Source organism: Saccopteryx leptura, chromosome 1 (assembly GCF_036850995.1).
Source record: "Saccopteryx leptura isolate mSacLep1 chromosome 1, mSacLep1_pri_phased_curated, whole genome shotgun sequence".
Taxonomy (NCBI): domain Eukaryota; kingdom Metazoa; phylum Chordata; class Mammalia; order Chiroptera; family Emballonuridae; genus Saccopteryx; species Saccopteryx leptura.
Window position 1 is genome coordinate 140,209,684 of NC_089503.1, and position 19,221 is coordinate 140,228,904.

Consider the following 19,221-nt stretch of genomic DNA (forward strand, 5'->3'; position numbering starts at 1 on the left):
GTATTTCTTTTTTTCCTTACTAAATATACCATAAAAATATATAAAAATTTTAGTATCTAATAATGAGATTAGTAGAAATGGGAGCAGTAAAACAAGTCAAAGTCACATATTGATTCCCCTTCTTCACTTACCCTGATACCTTACTTCGTAACTATTAAGAATTACTGCTTCTGATTTCCAGTCACACTCTTTGAGACCTTAAGAGGAACATGTTCAACAGACCTGTTTAGAGATTTCTTTCTTAAACTTTAAATATTAGCTTACACTTAGCCTTCTATTGATGCAGGATTATTTCATTACTCATTTTGTATCACAAACTTTTATGATTTGCCAACTTATGCTACTTTAAAATTGTGTCATCCTTTTAAAAAAGAGAACATGAATTTGTAATATAAAATTACTTTTCACAGTGACATTTACCTTTTCTGCTTAACCTAGCAATTTATTCATTCCTAAAAGCGTAAACCTAAATTTTTGGTAATACTGCCACCAAGTGGTGGTGATGTCTCATTTCCCTCAAAATGCTATTATTTTGCTTTAAGTGAAAATCCTATTTGATTAATGTATTTTTCCATGTCACAAATATTTCTTTAATTTTTTTTTTAGAGACAGAGTCAGAGAGAAAGACAGATAGGAACAGACAGGAAGGGAGAGAGATGAGAAGCATCAATTCTTCATTGCAGCTCCTTAGTTGTTCATTCATTCCTTTCTCATGTGCCTTCACCGGGCGGGGGGAGGGGCTCCAGCAGAGCAAGTGACCTCTTGCTTAAACGAGCAACCTTGGGGTCATGTCTATGATCCCATGCTCAAGCCAGCAACCCCACGCTTAAACTGGTGAGCCCGTTCCCAAGCCAGATGAGCCTGTGCTGAAGCCAGCAACCTGGGGTTTCAAACCTGGGTCCTCGCATCCGTCTGACATTCTATCCACTGCGTAACTCCCTGGTCAGGTTTTTAATTTTTTTTAATTGATTTATTTTAGTGGGAGAGGAAGAGAGAAAAGACAGGAACATCAATCTGTTCCCTGTATGTGCCCTGACTGGGGATCAAACCGGCAACTTCTATGCTTCAGGATGGTACTCTAACCAAACAAGCCATCTGGCCAGGGCCCCATGTCAGAAATTTAATATAATCAGTAGACCTAAACACATAAATTGCCAGATGTCTTTTTCTAAAGCATATCTTAAATTATTAGCATGAAACTATCTGACATTTTTTTTTTTTGGTATTTTTCTGAAGCTGGAAATGGGGAGAGACAGTCAGACTCCCGCATGAGCCCGACTGGGATCCACCTGGCATGCCCACCAGGGGCGAGGCTCTGCCCCTCCGGGGCGTCGCTCTGCCGAGACCAGAGCCACTCTAGCGCCTGGGGCAGAGGCCAAGGAACCATCCCCAGCACCCGGGCCATCTTTGCTCCAATGGAGCCTTGGCTGCGGGAGGGGAAGAGAGAGACAGAGAGGAAGGAGGGAGTGGGGGTGGAGAAGCAAATGGGCGCTTCTCCTATGTGCCCTGGCTGGGAATCGAACCCGGGTCCCCCGCACGCCAGGCTGACGCTCTACCGCTGAGCCAACCGGCCAGGGCCACTATCTGACATTTTATTAGTCCTCTTCACTCATTCTTTTAGGAGAAAAGTACAGCTATCTTCCTTGTTACTACTTTGCACATTGAGAAGTATGTCAATGTTATAGAAAAAGCCTTTCTTTTATATACTAGTTTATAGGCTATAGCTAAATTTTTCAAGCAGGTTTTTAAAGTGTTTTTCTTTTTTTACTGATTGATTTGAGAGAGACAGGAAGGGAGAGAGAGACAGGAACATAGATCTGTTCCTGTATATGTCTTGACTGGGGATCAAACCGGCAATATCTGCACTTCGGGATGAAGCTATCAGGCCAGGGCTCTAAGCTGTTTTTTTAAAATGGTTATTTAAATGCTCTGTTGTCAAATGAAACAAGTTAAACTTTAAATTTAAAAAGCATTAGACTTTGTTCAATGCAAAATTTTAGTTTTCAAAACTACCATTATAATGCTCACTTGAATGTGACTTACACTGCAAATACAGAATAAATTATTTCTAAATCTTGAATGAACTACATCTCAAATTTGACATGTGAGTTCATACCCTATTTTGTTTTATTGTTTTCTCTTAATTACAACACAAATATGACTTTTTTAAATTGGTTACTAGCACTACTACTAGATAGATGGTCCAAGAAACAGAACTTGTAGAATAAGGATAGAACTTCTTTAAAAAAGGTTTTAACATTTTATTGCTGTCTATACTGATCATACATATAATGGAAATAATGGCTTCTGGTGATTGTAAAGCATTCCAGAATCACAGACCAGGGTTACACACTTGAAAAATTTGCTTTACATAAACCATACAATAATATGTAGGCTTAATACAGAAATCCAGAGCTAGGAATCAACTCGTAATAGATTGTATTTAAAATGTGTCTCGTTCTTAAATTTGACATTTCCCAAAGGGTACTTGCATAATTTTAACTAATTATTAGTAAAAGAATACAACCACAAATAGTAATAACAGCCTAAGAAAAGTATTTCTTAAAAAGAAATCACACACAGTTATTATGTACATTATTATTAAGTCTAAACACAATTTAAAAATTGTAATAAGCTAAGATTGTGCATTACAAAGTATAACAAAACTTGTGAAATAATAATTTACAAGGAAAGCAAGTTTACATATTAGTGTTAGACATTTTTCTTTCAGTTACCTAGTAGAACAATTCAAGGGCTCACAGGCAAATGTAACACCTTTTTTTATTTTTCACAGTTATCACAATCAGTCCAATATTAAATAATTTCATTCAGAATATTAATTATATGCACAAACTACACTTGTAACAGCATGAACTTTTACTTGAAAAATAAAGGACAATATAATTATATTTACTTATTTACACATTGCCCATAACACTGATGAGCTTTTTAATGCATTGTTTTCTAAAAGTTTTGTTTTTAAACAAAAATACATTTGAAGCGACTAAACCAAAACAGTACCACCAAGTCACATCTTGTCATCAGACATCAATGTCCTGATAGTAATTCAAATAAGACTTAAGATTCAACTTCATCCTAAAATATAAAATGTATTTGAAAAAACAAACATGAAATCCAATCTAGCTGTGTTTAAATACAATAAACTATACTGCCATAATAAGGGAATAGCCTTAAAAGGTGAGAAACAGTAAAGAGCACAAAATTTTTAAACTTAGAACACTGCATAAACCATAAATGTGATGTAAACTTTTCAACGTAACTTCATTTCCTACATGCTTTTTCTCCTAAATAACTTCTCAAAGCCTTGTCATAAGCCTTGATCACACATTATTGTCAAGACAATTGCACTTATTTTGGGAAAACATTTTAAAGTAATCATGTAATAAGCATTCCCCACTGTTTAAATAACTTCTCTTAAGGTAAAGGTAGTTTTCGACTTAGATCTCTCTTTTATGTAAAGCCAACCCTGGTTCTTTGTGTAACTTACTACCTTTTACGTATAATCATTCTAAGGATGCAATATTATTAAAAACAAAAAACAAATAAAACTAAGTATTTTAAATAAGTTGAATACATAGAAGGACCAATTTAGAGCTCTGACCTAGGAAATAATACGTCCAGGTTCAACCCTGGAAATCGGTCTTTCGTAAGTGAAGATCAATTAGAACATAACTGACTTTCACAGTTTTACAATATTCTTGTTCTTCAGGTTGGTGTGCTAATTTGACAATCAGGCCTAGTTAAGGAGCCTTTCATTCTGACTGACTGGGTTTTAAAATGCTTTAGGAGAAAGTTTTAATAAAACACTGTATAAAATACTAATTTTATATAGCTTACAGTCTTAGCATTAAAGATATTGTTATACTAAAGATAAAAGTAATCCTATTACCCAAAGATGCAGTTTGTGGATTCTATGTCATTAAGTCATTGCGGTTTTACTACTAAATACGGCCAAAATCCAGTGAAAAGGCAAGTTAAAGAAGCTCTGCTTCACTTGCTTCACACATAGGTTCCAGTAGGCACTCAGTTGGCTATAAGAATAACCTTCACTTACCCTTTCTCTGTAACTATTTCTTTCCCAATATATGGGTCAAATATAACCTGAAAAACTCAAATAACATATATACATTAAAAAATGTATACTCAAAAATCCCTATTTTATCTACTCAATCAGATATTTAAATTTTGCTACAGAATAATTTTTTAAAAGCAACACTGTACTGAATTCCCAATCCAAGATTCCTTTTATATACATATCCTAAATTAACTATCTTTGAGATGTATAATTTCTTACAACACATTAAGTGCAAAATAACTCTTAATCACAAAACTTAAAAAAAACTGCATTTAAAATCAAGCAACATCCAGTACTCCAGCAGCCACGAGTTGCCGTGAGAGCCAGTCCAACCCTTCATATAGTCCCATCCCACTTCGAGCATCACAGCCCTGGATATACCAGCTACGGCCACAGCACAGTTTATGAAGACTGAGAAGTTCAGTGATTTCTTCTACTGAAAGAGCTCCAGCAACATCCTGAAAGATAGAGATACACATCAGAATTTTTTTAATCAGTCCATCAGTATTATCATTTTCCTAATTATTACCATTTATAAATAATTCTATTGGTACCATTCTACACAAAGCCTAATATAAAAACCTAGATTCACCTTTCAGTAATTACTGAGATTAATAAGATTAGAAAAAAATAGCATTTTGGTTAAAGTCATTTATTTATATTATATATTTTTATAATAGCCTTACAATAAAACTAATCAAAGCCATTTAGCCTGAATGAAAAATACTGCCTGCGTCATTAAAGGGAATTAATTTAAAGGAAAAATTAACATGTATATAACTTTAAACAGCTTCTTTATGGGGTTTATCAAATGAAAAGTTTAGTAAACTATTCTGAACACTCTTGAACACCCCTACTTCCCAGAAACAATCACCAGTAATAATCTCATATTTTTCCAGAAAATTTCCATGCACATTTGTTCAAATAAACAAATAGGGACATGGCCTAGTTGTTCTTTTTTTATTTTTATTTTTTACTTAACATACATGTTAAATGTAGATATCTTTCCATTATCAGAACAGATTTTCCACATTTTTAACATCTGAACTGCATTCTACTGAGTAAGAGCAATTCAGTTTTCTTAACTGTCCTATACTGAATGTTCAGATTGAAGTTGTATGTTTATATGCTATTACAAACACATATTTTTACAAACATATTTGCAAAAGTATCTGTGGGATAACCGAAGGATATCTGTCTGCAAGATAGAGGCAGAATTGCAGAGTAGAAGGGTTTACACATCTAAAGCTTTGACGGGAATTATTATATTGCCCTCTAAGAAAATGTCTCTATAAATACCGCAGGGTAAGTCTGAGGATAATCAAAGATTTTTGTCTTTCACAATGTGATAGTTGGAAAATGGTATTTCACTTTGTCTTACTTGTATGTCTTTAATCATAAGTATGACAGTGTATCAGCTTTATTTTTAAGGGGGAAATCCTATATTCCTCATCCTACTCCTTATGACAAACTACTGCAAACGAAACCATTTTCATTCTCCTAGAAACTTAGACTCGTGGTCTAGGAATCTTCTCCTTTCTGTCTTTCATCCTCCCCATTCGGTCACCAAATCCTAACAGTTCTGCTGTCATAAAATATCTTCAATCTGCTTCCACCTATCTAGACCCCTGTACAAGACCTTGTTAACTCTCACTTGAATTACTGCAGCAATTTACTGCATCTTCCTGTCTCTAGTCCCTTGCCCCTGATTAATTCTACATCCTGCTCCTGGGTGATATTCTTAAAACACAGATGTGACCTTATAACCAACTTGTCCAAAAACCTTTTGATGGTACTCCTTTACTCACAGAATAGAAACCTAAATTTCTCAGTCCGGTCCTGTCAGGCTTCACACCATGGCCTCATCTGTTATTTTGGATTTTCTTCATCCTCTGCCTGCTCCTCACAGGTTCACTTGATATCCCTAAAAATACTAATGCTTTTATTTTCTCTGCCTACAATGTTCTTTCCTTCACATACTCAAAAGTCTTATCCATAATTTCAACCTAACTTTTTTACAAATGTTAACAAGGTGTCACCTTTAGAAATACTCTCTCTAATTTGCCGTAACACTTTGTTAATATTATTAAGTTACTATCTAATTTTTTATATTAGAATCTCATATATTAACACTTACATGTTTACTTACATACATTGGAGTTTTCGGAGAGCACTGATTACCTTATTTCTTTTTGAATACTTCAAGGTACAAAGAACAGTACTTTCCACATAGATTGCATTTAGAATATATAGCAGAAACTTCAATATCTACTAATTATTTCATTTGAAATTTTTCCAGCAACTTTATGATGTGAAATTCATGAAACTACTAAAATAAGTTTTCTGAAATACAAATGTATTACCTGTTTGTTAGCAAAAATCAGAAGCAAAGCATCTCGGAGTTCTTTTTCTGTTAACAACTTGGCAAGTTCACTGTGTGCTTCATTAACTCTGTCTCTATGACTGCTGTCAACAACAAATACAACAGCTACCAACAAAACGACGACAATATCCAGTTAGTTACCTGTTAAGTTTCAGTAAATGGACCAAATATTTTAATGCTCTCATTATTATATTATGGGTGGTTAGGCTACCATAACTATTTTTATGGAAAGGCTGCCAATTTACAGGAACAATTATTAATGGTGTGATCTCAAGGCCACACAACTTTTCAGTATTCATTTCCCTATTTTGCTCTGCCAAACACGAATTGCTGTGTATATCAAGTAATATTTTCTCTTCATGAAAATGTACTTCTCATGATCTACATACTGATGGTACTTGTTCTTTGATTACTACCGTATTTACCCTTGTATAAGTTGCACCTTTTCCTGGAAAATTTGGGGTCTAAAACTGGGTGCGTCTTATATAGTGGTTGTAGATTTAAAATAATTACAATTTTACTTACATTTACCACTTTTTGCGCTTGTTGACGAGTAGTATGAATTTTATGATGAATAAGACTTGAGTTTAGTAACTTTATGTAATACATTTTTTTCCCCAAAATTAAGGTGTGTCTTATACATGGGAGCGTCTTTTACATGGGGAAATATGGTACTTATTTTACCAAAAGATAGTCCTTTAAAAATAAATAAATCACCATCTTTCTCTCTCCAATGTACTCTTTATAGATGCCTAGAAGAGCAATTTCCACATAGATTGTGCTGAAAATGCACAGCAGAAGCTTCATAAATATCTATTGAATGGATACTCTTTGAGATCTTTCCAGCTACTTTATGGTGGCTAAACATTCCCAGACTTTTAACCATTCCTCATGACCAAAATTACATTCTTCCCATTAATAGCTGGCTCATACTAAACTATCAAAAATCCCAAAGTAAAAATATACTGCTTACAAAAATTAGGGGATATTTTATTGCTTCATATTCATTTTGAAATACCCCCTAATTTATATTTCAATTGTGATAAAAATACTTAGGAATGTTGGAACTGTCTTAGATTCTTTTTTAATTAGATATAATTTAGATGAGTCTTGGGGGCTTATGGTGCATATTAGTAAACACCTAGATGATTTTAAAGTATAGTTATTATCAAGTCTCTCTTCTGGGTGGAAAGCAGGATGATATATGGAACAGGTGGCATAAACATAAGCTTCATGTTGGGGTATAGGAGGCAAAAGCGTAGAACGGAGCCCAAATGTGAATAAATGCTAGGTGGAATATATGGATGTAACACAACTTGGTCAAAAGCAAACCACTGTGAATATAAATGGAGCTATTAAGATACTATAATGTGACTAATGTTTAATTGAACAGCACTATACACCACAAATTCTACTATACTCCACAATACTACCAGTGATCATACTCACATGACACTAAGAATATATATAATTTAACTATTAAGAGCAGTAAGAGGTAATTACCTACTTTTAACTGCCCATATATCTAAGCTAAGTATTGTTTTTATGTTCCCATTATGGTTTTTCATGAAATATACCAAATACATATCCCAGTCTTTCCACCTTTATTTAAAAAAAAAATTTTTTTTTATTTAGTGAGAGGAGGGGAAGCAGAGACAGATCCCACAAGCACCCCAACCAGGATCCACCCAGCACACCCACTCAGGGGCGAAGTTCTGCCCATCTGGGGCCCTTGCTCCAGTGTAACCAGAGCCATTTTTTAGCGCTTGAGGTGGAGGCCATGGAGCCATCCTCAGTGCCCGGGGCCAACTTGCTCTAATAAAGCCATGGCTACAGGGAAGGAGGAGGAGGAGGGAGAGAGAGAGAGAGAGAGAGAGAATGGGGAGGGAGGGAAGTAGAGACATAGATGGGCGCTTCTGTGTGCCCTGGCAGGGAATCAAACCCGAAACATCCACATGCTGGACTGACACTCTACCACTGAACCAACCGGCCAGGGCCTCCATCTTCATTTTTTCAATAATGTGGGTCTGGCCACCAATATTTAAAGGTATAGTCAGTATTTAATCAATGCTTAAATATCAGCTTTACTAGTTAAATCAAAATATTGAAAACTGGAATCAATACACTGAAAGCTGGCATTTCTTTCTTACCTTGGGTATTGAGGTAATAATGTTTCCACAGTGGTCTTAATTTGTGTTTTCCACCTACATCCCAAATAGTGAACTTTAGATTTTTATATTCTACAGTTTCCACATTAAAACCTGTTGTAAAAAAAAAAAAAAAAAGCTATTTTAATATAGAGCTTGTATTTTCAGTGAGTGACACACCAAACAAAAGGCAACCCCTTGTTTATAATAGTGACTTAACAAATTATTTTCATACAATAATATCTACTGCTGCCCAACCAACTCCACTCCTAATACAACTGTGGGGAATAGATACCTTTACCAGTTGTTAGCCCTCTAAAACTTTACCTGGGTCCTTAAGACCTTGGAATTCAAGTACCTGCCAACTCTGCACCACCACCACCTCCTCAACCTTAACCCGTAACAGGGACCCCAATCCTTTATTCCTTCCAACTATCCTACTCTGTTCCTTATTATCCCAGCATCCACATCTCAATCCCATAGCCACTAAATCTTGTGTTTTTTTCACCAAAATGTGGTATCTTAGAGCCAGAAATAAAGCCCATCTCCACACCAGACTGGCATAAAATAAGATTTCCCAAACTGAGCTGTAAGTTAGGGTTTGTTAATAAAATGTCCACTAAGTGAACAACTAAAGTGCTGCAACTATGAGTTAATGCTTCTTACCTCTCTCTGTCTGACTCACTCCTCTATCTTTTGCTAATAAATGAATAAATGAATAAATAAAATATCCATTAAGGTAAAAAGCAATACTCATACTTACCAATTGTTGGAATAGGCTGCATAAACTCATCCTGTTTTAACTTAAACAAAATAGTAGTTTTTCCAGCACCATCTAATCCTAATGTAACAACACGAATTTCCATTTTTGGTCCAATGTGAACTCTATTGTCCTGTAATTTTAAAAAGATTTAAATCTTTTCATTTTGATACGGAGTTATAATTGAGATTTATACTTTTACTTATAAAATGTTTCCTACTCATTCTTTAACCCACTGAAATCTGAGTTATAGTCCCTAAAATAACTGAATCTGAATCTTCTGAGAAAAAAAACTCCTAATTGCTAAATTCCTTAATAAGACTAACCACTTTGTTTTCATATAAATAAATAAAAATATATCCACTTAATTTCTCCAGATTTTTTTAGCTCAGTTAAATTTTAAGAATTTTTATGCTGTGATAAATATATTAATTAAAAATGGAAATCGCTGCTGTTACTCAGAAATATCCAGTTAACAATTTCATGTATATCCCCTTTTTAAAAAAAATCATATACACTGCAACTAACATTTGCACTCAACAGATTTTGGAATCCTTTCATTTCAAAACATAAAGATTACCTTTGTCTTTCAATTGCTTCATTATATTCCATAAACCATAATTTAACCAATCCCTACCTCATCTCTGAATTTTTTACATTGCAAATAATGAACAATGAATGTACTTGTATATATTACTAGCTCCATTACCTCTCTGCCTCACAACCCTCATCTATAAATAGCAGGTTAAAATCATACCAAATTTATACAGTTTTTGTAAGGATTACTTATTTATCATTAGTAACAGAGACAGAGAAAGGGACAGGTAGGGACAGACAGGAAGGGAGAGAAATGAGAAGCATCAATTCTTCCTTGCAGCACCTTGGTTGTTCATTGTTTGATTTCTCATATGTGCCTTAACCAGGAGGCTACAGCAGACCGAGTGAAACGTTGGGCTTCAAGCCAGCGCCCATGAGGCCATGTCTATAATCTCACGCTCAAGTCAGCGACCTGAGCTCAAACTGGTGAGCCCAAGCTCAAGCCAGATGAGCCCGCATTCAAGCCAGGGACCTCAGGGATTCGAACCTGGGTCCTCTGCATCCCAGTCTGACACTCTATCCACTGTGCCACCACCTAGTCAGACAGGATTATTTTTTGAAATACATGTAAAAGTCCTTACAACAGCTCCTGGCCTATAATGTACTATATAAATGTAGTTAATTATTATTTTGCCTCCTTAATAAGTACTATATAAATGTAGTTAATTACTATTTTGCCTTCCTGTTTAGCACTTTTCCCTTACAATACACAATTTCCTGGTTTTTAATCAATCCTACCTTTTAGTTGCTCTCAGTTTCCTTTAATTCACCTTTTAAATGCTAGTATACTTGACAGTCTATATGAGACCTGTTTCTCATCTATATATTCTCATTCATTCCATATGCTTCAATTACCATCTATATAATAACAGCCCCCAAATATACACTTCATTATAGTCCTAAGCCTCAGAAATAAAAAATATATGGACCAAAATATCTTTATAAGAACTCTAGTTCTACTTACTGATGGTAAAAACTTTGTGTTGTGAAGCTAAAACATCCAGGCCAAAATAAAAACAAGAATTCCAACAAAAGGGATAGAAGACTTCACAGAATTCTGCAAACCCTTTTATGCCCCTGCCCAAGCTGGTATATAGCACAATGCAATGAGAATGAAAACTCCCAAACCAGACTCCCATACCAGGATAGAAAAATAAGAATTTAGCGAGCAGCCAATATTCTGACTTATCTGGGGGCTGCCTTAGATAGCAAATGGTTACTATCTCACCCAACATGAACCTCTCAGGGATGACCAGCAGGAGAATTTAAAAACCACAGGAAAGCAAGGCAAGGACATTGGAGCTGCTGTTGTACAGGGAGAATAAGTACTGGTTTCTGAGAAAATGTAGGGGGAAGCAGCTTAGGGAATTTGATAAATGTAAATGCACACACATAAGCCAGATAAGACACACCCCAGAAAAGGTTTAAGAAGTCTAGACTCTCAAGCTGGACTAATTGGTAAAGGTCTTCCTAGGCTCAAAGCCAATTCATAAAGATTGGGAGAGGTGGCTATTTATTCAAATGCCAAATCTCAACAAAATATGACCAGAAGATAAAAGAAACAGGAAAATATGACCCAATCAAAGGAACAAAATAAAATTCCAAAAACTGACCTTGAAAAAATTCATATCTAAAATTTGCCAAAGATTTTTAAATACCTGTAATAGAGATTGCTCGATAAGTTGAAAGAGAGATTTCAAGATGCCAGTGGAATAGGCAGACGCGCAGACTGCCACCTTCTGTGACCAAACTGGATTACAAATTAATTTAAGAACAATCATCATGAAAAACCAACTTTGGACTAAAAGAACAGGACTTGAAAACCAAGGAGCACAAAGAATCCACAGAGCCTGGGAGTACAGGGGTGCAGTGGGGGCTCCCCTGCTTCCAGGAGCGAGGGAAGGCTAAGGCTGAGGGTCCAGAAGGTATCTCATTGCGAGAGAGACCCAGAGAGGCGGGGTGCTCAGTCCCAGGACCAGAGCCCCAGCCTAGAAACCCAGAAACTGGAGCAGACAGCCTGACAGCACTGAGTGGGGAGAAGAGTGAGAGTTTTGTCTGTGGAAAGCGGCTAGTGAAAGAAGTTACAGTCTTAAAGGGCCAGTGCAGAAAATATTGTTCACAGCCACTTGCCTGGGGGTCCAGGAGTGATGAGGGCTGAGAGAACTGGTGTCGTATGAGGAGAGTGAGGAGATTGAGGCACGGGGACACAAATGGTGATGGGGAGAATAATACCTGAGCTGAGTCATTTTCCAGTGCCAAGGAGGCCAAAGCTGGGGGAGGGGTCACTCCCTCCGTCCTGCACAAGCTTAGCATGGAACCAGTTGACCCACCTCCAGAAAGCTCTCCGGTTCCAATCAGCATGAAAGGTTGTCCGGAAAGGAAGAAGTAAAGGGAAGGGGCAGTGACTCAGGTTTCCAGAGATACCTGAGCTACACCTCCCCCTTCTGGTAAGGAAAACCTGCTCTTCCCCTGGAGAGGCACTTGGCAGACCATACCTTCAGGTTCTCAGAGGTCACACCCACTGCATTCCTGGATGGAGTTTTAACTGGGGCCAAAAAACAAGATATGCCCACTTCCCCCCTCCTAAACACAGAAGCTCCCTGCTGGGCTAGCAAACCAACAGCGAAATTAAGACTTTTAAGTGGCTCTACTAGTTAAGGAGAATTAAAATCTGAGCAACCAGCAGAAGCTGAGGAATAAAGTCCTGGAGGAGAAGCCGCTTTCCATAAACCAGGGGTCTCAAACTCGCGGCCGTGCGGTCCACCCACCAATTTTGTGCGGCCCGCAGACTAATCAAACTTTGTGGATTAGTCTGCGGGCCAGTCTGCGAGCCGCACAAAATTGGTGGGCGGGCCGCATGCGGCCCGCGAGTTTGAAACCCCTGCCATAAACCAACCTCAGACCCACAACTCTAACAAGCTTGCAAACTGCACACAGAAAGAATGTGAGACAAAGGAATGTAAACCATATGAATCAACAAGAGAAATCCCCAGAAAAAGAACTGAATGAGATGGAAGTAACCAAATTACCAGATGCAGAGTTTAAAATAATGATTGTAGGATGCTTAAGGATCTCAGAGCTACAATGGATGGACTTAATGAGCACCTAAGTAAAGAAATTGCAAGCATCAAAAAGGACACTGAAACCATAAAATAAATCGATCAGAAATGAAAACTACACTAGAAGAAATCAACAACAGGCTGGATAAAGCACAGGATTGAATCAGTGAATTAGAGGACAAGATAAATAAAAACACAGAAACAAAACAGCAAAAAGAGGCTCAAAAAGTCTGAGAAAACTATAAGAGAACTCTGTGACAATACAAAGAGAAATAACATCCGCATCATAGGGGTTCCTGAAAGAGAAGAGAAAAACAAGGGATAGAGAACCTGTTTGAAGAAATTATAGCTAAAAACATTCCTAAATTGATGAAGGAAAAAGTCACACAAGTTCAAGAAGCAGAGATTCCGATAAAGAGAAATCCAATGAGGCCCACACAAGACACATCATAATTAAAATATAAGGTCTACTGGAAAGTTCTGTCCGTTTTTGGAATAAAACAAAATACAAATTTTTCTTACCGTCAATACACTTTATTAAATAATATAATTGCCATTATTATTAATGATTTCTTGCCAGCATGAGGGCAATTTGTATATCCCATTTTTGAAAAATGTTTTATCTTTTGATGCGAAAAATTGAACCAGTGCTTGTTTAATATCTTCTTCATTTTTTAATTTTTGCCCTTCAAAAAATTTGTAAGGACGAAAACAAGTGATAGTCGGAGGATGCTAAGTCCAGAGAATATGGTGGATGCAACAGACATGCTTCTGTAGCATTTCTTCCTTGTTGAAATTCGTAAAAATTACAATGGCGTAAATGAACTTTATCAGTAGCCATGGGTACACTATCGCTTCACACATAAGACTAACATGAATCAACTTTGTTTTAGTTAATTTACATCAGTATGTATACATTAAGTGATAAAAATAGAGAGGAACACGTGCCAAATAAACGTGCTTACATGTCGAAACTTGTGATAGAAATGGACAGAACTTTACGGTAGACCTTATACCAAAGTTAAGTGATAAAGGAAAACAAAAGCTGGGGTAGCAATACTAATATCTGACAAAATTAACTTTAAAACAAACGTAGTAAGAGATAAACAGGCTCACTACATAATGATAAAAGTAGCATTAAAACAGGAAGATATAACTATTATAAATATATATGCATCTAATATAAAAGCACCTAAATATATAAAACAGATTCTGATGGACAAAAAGGGCGAGATCAACAGCAATACTATAATTGTAGGAAATTTAATACCCCACTAATATCAATGGATAGAGCCTCCAGACAGAAAATTAACAAAGAAACAGTGGCCTTAAATGACGCACTAGATCAGTGGTTCTCAACCTGTGGGTCGTGACCCTGGCGGGGTCGCCTAAAGCCATCGGAAAATACATAATGCATATCAGGTATTTACATTCCGAATCATAACTAGCAAAATCACAGTTATGAAGTAGCCACCAAAATTATTTTTTGGTTTGGGGTCACCGCAACATGAGGAACTGTATTGCGGGGTCATGGCATTAGAAAGGTTGAGAACCACTGCACTAGATCAACTGGATTTAACAGATATCTTCAGAACCTTTCACCCCAAAGCAGCAGAATATACATTCATTTCAGTGCTCATGGTACATTCTCTAGGATAGACCACATGTTAGGACAGAAAACAAGTCTTAATAAATTTAAGAAGATTGAAATCATATCAAGCACCTTCTCTGACCACAATGGCATGAAACTAGAAATCAACTACAATAGAAAAACTGAAAAACATTCTAACACTTGGAGACTAAATAGCATGCTATTAAATAATGAATGAGTTAACAATGAAATCAAGAAAGAAATAAAAAAAAATCCTTGAAACAAATGAAAATGAACATACAACTCAAAATTTATGGGACACAGCAAAAGTAGTCCTGAGAGGGAAGTTCACAGCATTACAGGCATACCTTAAGAAGCTAGAAAAAGCCCAAATAAACAACCTAACCCTACATCTAAAGAACTAAAAATAGAACAACCAAAGCCCAGAGGAAGTAGAAGGAAAAAAATAATAAAGATCACAGCAGAAATAAATGACATAGAGACTAATAAAACAACACAGAAGATCAATGAAAACGAGGCTGGTTGTTTGAAAAGGTAAGCAAGATGGATAAACCTTTAACGAGATTCACCAAGAAAAAAGAGAGAGGACTTAAATAAATAAAATTAGAAATGAGAGTGGAGAAGTAACAACTGACACAGTAGAAATACAAAGGATTGTAAGAAAATACTATGAAGAACTGTCTGCCAAAAAATTAGACAACCTAGGTGAAATGGACAAATTCCTCGAAACTTATACTCTTTCAAAAATCAATCTGGAAGAATCAGTAAACCTAAATAGACCAATTACATCAAAAGAGATTGAAACAGTTATGAAAAAACTACCAACAGCCTGACCAGGCAGTGGTGCAGTGGATAGAGCGTGGGACTGGGATGCCAAGGACCCAGGTTCGAGACCCCAAGGTCGCCAGCTTGAGCGTGGGCTCATTTGGCTTGTGCAAAAAGCTCACTAGCTTGGATCCAAGGTCGCTGGCTCAAGCAAGGGGTTACTCGGTCTGCTGAAGGCCCGCAGTCAAGGCACATATGAGAAAGCAATCAATGAACAACTAAGATGTCGCAACGAAAAACTGATGATTGATGCTTCTCATCTCTCTCCATTCCTGACTGTCTGTCCCTGTCTATCCTCTCTCTGACTCTCTCTCTGTCCCTGTAAAAAAAAAAAAAAAAACACAAAAAAATTCCCAACAAATAAAAGTCCAGGGCCAGATGACTTCACAGGCGAATTTTAACAAATATTCAAAGAAGAACTAATTCCTATCCTTCTGAAGCTATTTCAAAAAATTCAAGAGGAGGGAAAACTTCCAAACTCCTTTTATGAGGTGAACATAATCCTCATTCTAAAACCAGACAAAGACACTACACAAAGAGAGAAAACTATAGGCCAATATCCCGGATAAACTTAGATTTTAAAATTCTCAACAAAATATTACCAAATCAGATCCAGCAATACATGAAAAAAATCATACATCATGATCAAGTGGGATTTATTCTGGGGAGGCAAGGCTGGTACAATATTCGCAAATTAATCAACGTGATTCATCACATAAACGAAAGGAAGAATAAAAACTGCATGATAATATCAATAGATGCAGAAAAAGCATTTGATAAAATCCAGGACCCATTTATAATCAAAACTCAGCAAAGCCTGACCAGGCGGTGGCACAGTGGATGGAGCGTCAGACTAGGATGCAGGAGGACCCAGGTTTGAGACCCCCGAGGTTGCCAACTTGAGCGCGGGCTCATCTGGTTTGAGCAAAAGCCTGCCAGCTTGAACCCAGGGTCGCTGGCTCCAGCAGGGGGTTGCTTGGTCTGCTGAAGGCCCATGGTCAAGGCACGTATGAGAAAGCAATCAATGAACAACTAGGGTGTTGCAACGCGCAATGAAAAGCTAATGATTGATGCTTCTCATCTCTCTTTGTTCCTGTCTGTCTGTCCCTGTCTATCCCTCTCTCTGACTCTCTGTCTCTGGAAAAAATAAATAAAATTAAAAAAAAAAAATTAAGACTCAGCAAAGTGGGAATACAGGGAACATACCTCAATATGATAAAGGCTATCTATGACAAACCCACAGCCAATATCATACATACTCAATGGGCAAAAATTAGAAGCAATCCCCTTAAGAACAGGAACATGGCAGGGGTGTCCCCTTTCGCCACTTTTATTCAACATAGTTATGGAAGTCCTAGCTACAGCAATCAGATAAGAAGAAGAAATAAAAGGCACCCCGGCCGGTTGGCTCAGTGGTAGAGCATCGGCCTGGCGTGCAGGAGTCCCGAGTTCGATTCCCGGCCAGGGCACACAAAAGAAGCGCCCATCTGCTTCTCCACCCCTCCCCTTCTCCTTCCTCTCTGTCTCTCTCTTCCCCTCCCGCAGCCAAGGCTCCACTGGAGCAAAGTTAGCCCGGGCGCTGAGGATGGCTCTGGTTGCAACAGAGCAACGCCCCAGATGAGCAGAGCATCACCCCCTGGTGGGCATGCCTGGTGGATCCCGGTCCAGCACATGCGGGAGTCTGTCTGACTGCCTCCCCGTTTCCAACTTTGGAAAAATACAAAAAAAAAGAAAAGAAATAAAAGGCATCAAAATTGGAAAAGAAGTAAAACTTTCATTATTTGCTGATGACTTGATACTGTACATAGAAAACCCTAATGTCTCAGTCAAAAAACTACTGAAACTGATAAATGAATTCAGCAAGGTGGCAGGATATAAAATCAATGGCATTTATATACACCAACAATGAATGGTCAGAACGAGAAATTAAGAAAAAATCCCCTTGACCATTACAACCAAAAAAATAAAGTACCGAGGAATAAATTTAACCACGGAGGTTAAAGACCTGTTCTTGGAAAACTTTAACATTGATAAAAGAAATCAAGGAAGATACAAACAAGTGGAAGCACATACAGTATTCATGGATAGGAAGAATAAATATCATTAAAATGTCTATAGTACACAAAGCAATATATAAATTCAATGAAATTCCTATTAAATTACCAATGTTATACTTCAAAGATATAGAATATTTCAAAAATTATATGGAACCAAAAAAGAACACGAATAGCCTCAGCAATCATGAAAAAGAAAAATAAAGCAGGGGGTATCACACTTCCTGATATCAAGTTATACTACAAGGCCATTGTACTCAAAACAGCTTGGTACTGGCATAAGAACAGGCATACACAATGGAACAGAGAACCCAGAAATAAACTCACACCTTTACGGTCAATTGATATTTGACAAAGGAGGTAAGAGCATACAATGGAGTAAAGATAGTCTCTTTAACAAATGGTGTTGGGAAAACTGGATAAATACACGCAAAAAAACGAAACTAGACCACCAACTTACACCATTCACAAAAATAAAGTCAAAATGGATAAAAAGCTTGAATGTAAGTTGTGAAACCATGATCATCTTGGAAGAAAACATAGGTAGTAAGCTCTCTGACATCTCTCGCAGAAATATATTTGCTGATTTAACTCCACGGGCAAGTGAAATAAAGGATAGGATGAACAAATAGGACTATATCAAACTAAAAAGCTTTTGCACAGCAAAAGACAACACGAACAAAATAAAAAGACAACCCACACAGTGGGAGAAGATATTTGCCAATACGTCTGTTAATGCGTTAATAACCAAAATCTAGAAAGAACTTGTAAAACTCAACAACAGGAAAGTAAACAATCCAAAATTGGGCAAAAGAACTGAATAGACACCTCTCCAAAGAGAACATACGGATGGCCAATAGACATATGAAAAAATGTTCAACATCACTATCATTAGAGAAATGCAAATTAAAGCCATAATGAGATACCACCTCACACCTGTCAGAATGGCACTCATTAACAAAACAACACATAACAAGTGCTGGCGAGGGTGTGGAGAAAGGGGAACCCTCCTGCACTGCTGGTGGGAATGCAGACTGGTGCAGCCAATGTGGAAAACAATATGGAGATTCCTCACAAAATCAAAAATCAAACTGCCTTCTGACCCAGCTATCCCACTTCTAGGAATATATCCTAAGAATAACAAATCACTGATTCAAAAGAAGTAATGCACCCCCATGTTTACTGCAGCATTGTTTACAATAGTCAAGATCTGGAAACAGCCCAAGTGTCCATCAGCAGACAAGTGGATTAAAAAGCAGTGGTACATATACATAATGGAATACTATTCGGCCATGAAAAAAGAAGGAAATCTTACCCTTTGCAACACCATGGATGGACTTGTAGTCTATTATGCTAAGTGAAATAAGCCAGGCAGAGAAAGAAAAATATCATGACTTCACTCATATGAGGAATCCAATGAACAATGTTAACTGAGGAAGGGAAGAGAGGCAAAGAAGGGGTCAAAGAGTCCAGAAGGAAAGTGGTCAGAGGGAAAGGGGATGAGAAGAGGGGACCAAAGAAAGGAAAGACATTAGTGAAAGTATATAAACATAACAGAGAGATAGAGGGCAGGATAGTAAATCATGGAAGAAAGGGGGGAAGGTGTTTGGGGTGGGGTAAAGGGGGTATCAAGGAAAATAAGGGAAACAAAAAAAAATGGAGCACAATAAAAAAGGAGAATAAGGGGG

The 19,221-nt window shown here is 37.1% G+C and overlaps 1 protein-coding gene across 2 annotated transcripts in view; it reads right to left on the reverse strand.

Moving 5' to 3' along the window:
- Positions 1-2,246: 2,246 nt before the first annotated feature.
- Positions 2,247-19,221, reverse strand: part of TRIM23 (tripartite motif containing 23) — a 44,077-nt gene continuing 27,102 nt past the window's right edge. For both annotated transcript variants that reach the window (XM_066375976.1, XM_066375985.1), the window contains 4 exons: positions 9,390-9,519; positions 8,630-8,740; positions 6,460-6,584; positions 2,247-4,554 (listed from right to left, as the gene is read on the reverse strand). In XM_066375976.1, coding sequence (XP_066232073.1) covers positions 4,375-4,554; positions 6,460-6,584; positions 8,630-8,740; positions 9,390-9,519 — 546 coding nt within the window. In that variant the 3' untranslated portion in view covers positions 2,247-4,374. The remainder of the gene's footprint in view (positions 4,555-6,459; positions 6,585-8,629; positions 8,741-9,389; positions 9,520-19,221) is intronic.